Raw genomic sequence first — 5907 nt, forward strand, 5'->3', positions numbered from 1 at the left:
TAGTTTATGGAACAGTAAGTGTTGTGACACTGACCTTCTGTGCTTGAAATAGAGTTCTCTGAAGAGATACTGTTGGATTGGACAGTAGTTCTTCTGTAGTTTAGTGCTGCTCACAGTGATGTTTCTGAATCCATCTCTTATCAAACTCTATCAAATCAAGATTGTACACTATTTCAGCACTGACTAAAACTGGGACCCACAAGAAACTGGAGAAAAACAGCCAATGCCAATACACCAGCCTCCTGGATGAGATAACCACAAGATGCCCTTAAGCACAATCTGGTCAATGCTTCACTGTAATCAACTCAAAGTTTTGTTTAGGTAACAAGTAATAACAATTCCTGTCAAACACTCCCATGTCAGGGACAGCATAGTGTTAGACACAGAGTAAAGCACCACCTACTCTTATAAACAAAATAAAGCTTCCTCTGCACTGTCCCCATCAGACATTTCCAGCACAGGCTTAAATACAGAGGAATGGTCCATTAACTGTTCCATTGCAATTTAAATGCCACCTCTTAAATCCATTTCTGCCCGCCTTCATAATTTGTATTGAATCCTATAATTGAAGTTCTGTTCCTTTCTCCAGAACTAAAACAGTTGAGTCACACCTGACATCCAATGTGACACTGACAGAGGTATATTTTTGTCCTTCTTGACCTGTCTGTAGCCTTAGAGTGAGATATTGCTGATTTAGTATTAAATATGTTTGTCTTGGACTGTAGAGAAAGTAAATACTTAAATGTGTAATACAATTTACTGTAACTTTCTCACTCCAACTGCCCAGTGACCCAAATGAGGACATGGCTAGTATTTTCCAATGGTAACTTGATTAGATTTTGGCTCTCAGCAGGTTTATTTGAAGTTCCCCATCCAGTCACAGTTGGATGCAACTGGGGACAGTAGACATGACTAATTTAGGGTGGCACAGTGGTTAGCACTGGTGCCTCAGAGCACCAGGGACCTGGGTTCGATCCCACCCTCAGGTGACTGTGTGGAGTTTGCACATTCTCCCCACATCTGCGTGGGTTTCCTCCCACAGTCCAAAGATGTGCAGGTTAGGTGGATGGGCCATGCTAAATTGCCTGTAGTGTTCAGGGATGTGTAGATTAGGGGGATGGGTCGGTGTGGACTTGTTGGGCAGAAGGGCCTGTTTCCACACTCTAGGGATTCTAATTCATATTCCTTTAAGACAGTTGTTTTTGATGGTTCTTTAGATTTCGAATTTAGAAGGTAAAGTGACGCAGACTCTAAAGTGACGCAGACTCATCAAGTCTGTGTTGGTCAAAAAGAACCACTTAACTATTCTAATCCCATTTTCCAGCACTTGGCTCACAGCTTTGCATGCTTTGGCATTGCAAGTGTGCATCTGAATACTCAATCATAGAATTTCACAGTACAGGAGGCCATTCAGCCCATTATGTATGTACCCATTTCCAAAAGAGCTACCCAGTAGTCCCATTCTCTAGCCCCATCTCCATTGCCCTCTAAATTCATCACTTTTTCAAATATATATCCAGCTCTTTTGAAACTGTGGTGCATTCCAAATCCCAACAACTCAAAGTAAAGGAGTTCCTCCTCATCTCACTCGCTGACAATCTTGAAAGGTGACAGACCAACCAATGGAAACAGAATATCCTCCTTTACCCTGTCAAAATTGGTTATAATTTTGAACCCTCCAGGGATGAGAAGCCCAAATTCCCTAATCTTTCCTTGTACCTAAAATCCTGGTATGATTCTTGTAAATCCCCTTTGCACTCTCTCCAAGGCTTCAACATCATTCCTTAAACAAGATACCCAGACTGAACACAATACTCCAAATGTGGTCTGACCAATAATTTGTAGAGGTGTGGTATCACTTATTTCCTTAGGTTTATTGATAGAGTGTAACCCTAAAGATCCTATAAGCCTACTTACCAACTGTTTCAACTTGCCTGGCCACCTTCAGAGAATTATGCACAAGAATCCCGAGGTCCCTCTGCTCCTGTCCTCCACTCAAAGTTGGGCCATTGACCCTGTACTGTCTCTCCGTGTTTCTGCTACCAAAATGCAACATATCAAAAGCACTGCCCTCATCTACACACCTGGGCACCTCTGTGAACAAGTCCATCAAGTTGGTCTGACATCACCTCCCCTTAACAAAACCATGCTGGCTGTTCTTGATCAAACCCTGCCTCTCCAAATGGACATTCATTCTGTCCCTCAGAATAGCTTCCCCAGAGGTTAAACTGACTTGTCATTTATTGGTTTATCCCTTGTTCCCTTCTTGAATAACGTTACCACATTGGCCAAAGCCATGTACCCATTTTTACTGTGATTTCAAAAATCCCACTAGTTCCCAGCCAGTAACTTTTTTTTTATTTCATAAAATATGATTCCCCACGTGTCTAAAAGCTCTGCTGTCTGTGTCTTAAGTTTCATTCCCCAATCTAGCCCATCTTTACAAACCAACATGGCACTCCATCAACCAATTTCCTGATGTTAGAAATTCTCACCTTCATTTTGAATCCAGCCATGGCCTCATCCCTTCCTATCTCTATTCTTCTCCATTCCTACAATCCTTACAGATGTTCCTTCAGTTGTCGAGAGCTGAAGTTCTGGAATTCCCTTGCTTTCGTCCTTGAATATATTCCTTGAAACCTGCCACTGCTGAAGGTGCTGTTGGTCTGACCTCATCTCTTTGTGTGGCTCTGTGTCAAATGCTCCTGCAAAGCCCCTTATGGTAAAGGTGCTACATAAATATACATTTTGAAGGAACCACTGAGCCCAGCAGAGTGCTCACATTCTGGTTTGGTGAGCTCACCAAGACCTCCTAATTCCATTGCCATCTCCTTACAAGGGGGTAGCAATCCCTTTCACTTCCTGCTGATAGCAGGTTATTTCTGGAACGTCACAACAAACCTGGGTTCATCCCAAAAGATAACTTTTATTGTTCAGTTGAAGTAAGTTGTCAAATACTGGATACAGAGGCATCAGCTAGGTGCTTCATTTAATGTACACAACATCTGCATCGCAACATAAATAAGCTCTGGAGCTGTTTCACAGACAGGATTCAGACAAGGCTCAAATCACTCGGAGACAGTGTCCTTAATCTTGTCTGCTACAGTTTAAGAATTAACATAGCCATCTACTTAGTGAGGGACCACCCACTAGAACAGGTCCGCCTTGGGCTGTGTGGGTGCCATGTTGCAATAGTGGCCAGGCCAGACAACTATACATTATGAAGATAAAGCAAAGTAGTCAGAGTTGGCAGTGCTGATTCAAGTTCAACTAAACGCAGGGAAGCAGAGAGGTCCTGAGGGTAAGCACACATCCAGAGCACTCCCATTCTGAAGAAAGGACGACAGTGACCTCCCCTTCTAGGCTTAAATTACCAAATGGAAGAATGTCAGAAATGAACAGTAGGCGATAGACTGTTACAAATGTTACATTGGCTAGATACAATTTAGTGCATTTAGACCCTCTTTACAAGGCTGTGAGCAGTGTCTGCCAAGACTTCTGTTTCAAGAGGAGTTTTTTGTGGCAAGCAGTGGTCATACGCTAGTCCAGTTTCAGAACCTGGAAAGATGCCATCCAGCAAGAGGAGCTAGGACAGCCAGCAAGCCGAGGTTCCTGTCCACCCTGGAGCTGCCACTTCTGGAGTTGCAGAGGTCCCAGTTACAGCAGGTGAAGCTGAAATCTGAATCCCTACTGTACTTAGCCTTCACGGCCTTGGCTTGACATTCCCGATCAGTCCAACAGCGGCGCAAAAACTTGTGGGTAACTGAAAACAAAATGCAACTCATTAGCACGTTTCCATAATAATTGTCAGGAAGGAGTCAACAGGAGGAAGGGTGGGGCTGGGGGATATCCAGACCCAGCAAACAGGCTGGTCTCAAAGAACTGACAGCAATGTGCAGCCAAGGTCAAGGTAGCACAGGCACTGGGGGAAGGGGAATCATGGGGGGTGAGGGAGAGGGAAGGGGCATCACAGGGGCTGGGTTTAGGGATGGGCTGGGGGAGAGGAAGACAAAATCAGGGAGGAGAGATTGGGGGCTGGCTGGGCTTGGGGAATTGGTCAGGTGAGTGGAGTCATGGGCAAAGGAACCAAGCCCAATCATGTGGATGGAAGCAGTAACTAGAATAAAGCAGCTGTGTAGAGCTGGTATAAAATGCTGGAAATGCTTCACTCGCAGCAGCGTGGGGTGTTCCTAACTGCAGTGGTCCAAGAAAGCAGCTCACCTCCACCTTCTCCAGGAGAATGAGAGATAGGCAATAAAAGCTGGTCCAGCCAGCGACACACACAGCCGAGTGAATAAAAGCACTCCCGGAATGTTTTGATTAAACATTACTTTTTGAAATCATCACAGGGACAGTGACGTGACCCACCATTAACCTGCAGGAAACTCAGATACACACCTTGAGTAACGTTCAGACAGGTATCGTAATTTGAGGTACAATGCTCCTTCGAACACAACAAATCATTATCAGAGTCGCATACGTAGCAAATAATAGCAGAACCTAATGCAAAGTCAAGACAAACAAACAACTGATTAGCTTCATATGGTAAACTATAACTGTTATAACCAAAAGAGCAATGATTCAATGTCAATGTAAACAAAATAGAGAGAGCAAGAGGATGGAGTATGAATGAGTGAGAGCGTCGACCACGTTTCAATGTGAGTGATTGAGAGGCGCAGGTTTACTATGAATGTAGACAAAAGAGAGGGAGATGTTCCTACATATTTACTCAATTCCTCACTCACCAGGTGATCACCCACTTATTTCTCAGTTTCACCCATATAGCTTCACTAGACAATCCCTCAAAAATATCCCAAGTACAGCAGTAATGTTTTTCCTAATCAAAAACGCCACTCACCTTCCTCCCTTGCCTCCCCTTCTATCCTTCCTCTTGCATCTAAACCCAACAACACTGAGCTGCCAGTCCTGTCCTTCTCTCAGCCAGGTTTCTGTAATATCTTTGATATCCCAGTCCCATGTATAGAACCATGCCCTGAGTTTCTCGGTCTCACCTGTCAGGCCTTTTGGACTGAAATAAATGCAGTTTAATTCATCAGTCTCCCCTTGTTCGCTGCCATGCCAACTTAACTCACTCCCTTTAATATCAGTACCAGCCTCAACTTGATTCGGGAAGAGTGGCGGCGGGGGGTGGGGGAGAGGAGTGAAAGGGGAGATCGGGGGGGAGGGGGTTGAAAGAGATTGCAGGTGAGAGAGGGGTAGTGAGGAAGGGAGGCGAGAAAGAGGAGGGGGTTGAGAGAGAGGTGGAGGAGGCGAATGAGATGAGGAAGGGGACGAGAGAGGGGCGGGGGCCGACACGAGAGGGACGGGGGGAGGCCAGGGAGAGCGAACAAGCGAGAGCGAGATAGGAGCAGTTTCTTTATAAAAAAGGATGAACAAGAGAAAGTCTGGGATAACACAGTGTGGAGCTGGAGGTACACAGCAGGCCAGGCAGCATCAGAGCAGTGGCAAAGTTGATGTTTCAGGTCGGGACCCTTCTTCTGAACGTTTCTGATTCCTGAAGAAGGATCTCGACCCGAAATGTCAACTTTCCTGCTCCTCTGATGCTGCCTGGCCTGCTGTGTTATCTCTGACTCCAGCATCGGCAGTTCCTACTATCTCTGAGTGACAGTTTGGAATGCACCCTCCCGGATCACCAACTGTTTCCCACTGCCCAGTTTCCTTAAAACTAACAAACGTTTCTCACTGTAATTTGAGGCAGAAAATGTCACTCACTCACCAAGTGAACAGACGGACAGAAAGAGGAAACTCTTAACTAGCAAGTGGGCCATCATTGCACCGAATTCTCAGGCGGCTCACCTGAAAAAGTGAAACAACAGTCAGTGCGCTCCAGGGTCTGAGAACTCCACGTCACTCCGACCCATTCTCTCCCCCTCTCTCTCTCTCTCT

General features: G+C 45.3%; 1 protein-coding gene across 1 annotated transcript; it reads right to left on the bottom strand.

Annotated features, from left to right (window-relative positions):
* Nucleotides 1–2906: 2906 nt before the first annotated feature.
* LOC125482623 (CD59 glycoprotein-like) lies at nucleotides 2907–5907 on the bottom strand. The gene is made up of 3 exons (XM_048594732.1): nucleotides 5738–5907; nucleotides 4399–4500; nucleotides 2907–3763 (listed from the first exon to the last, which is right to left on the bottom strand). The coding sequence occupies exons 1-3, from the start codon at nucleotides 5790–5792 to the stop codon at nucleotides 3552–3554; spliced, it is 369 nt and encodes a 122-aa protein (XP_048450689.1). The 5' UTR covers nucleotides 5793–5907; the 3' UTR covers nucleotides 2907–3551.

The sequence above is a fragment of the Rhincodon typus genome, unplaced genomic scaffold (genome assembly GCF_021869965.1).
Source record: "Rhincodon typus isolate 14 unplaced genomic scaffold, sRhiTyp1.1 hic_rhity00013863, whole genome shotgun sequence".
NCBI classification, from domain to species: domain Eukaryota; kingdom Metazoa; phylum Chordata; class Chondrichthyes; order Orectolobiformes; family Rhincodontidae; genus Rhincodon; species Rhincodon typus.

Bases quoted from the DNA above. Each gene is read 5' to 3' on its own strand.
- LOC125482623 (XM_048594732.1), bottom strand. From the start codon at position 5,792: ATGATGGCCCACTTGCTAGTTAAGAGTTTCCTCTTTCTGTCCGTCTGT. The intron at 4,501-5,737 runs GTGAGTGAGTGA...ACTTTGCATTAG, and splicing joins TCTGTCCGTCTGTTCACTTG to GTTCTGCTATTATTTGCTAC. The intron at 3,764-4,398 runs GTGTGTATCTGA...TTTTGTTTTCAG, and splicing joins CTGTCTGAACGTTACTCAAG to TTACCCACAAGTTTTTGCGC.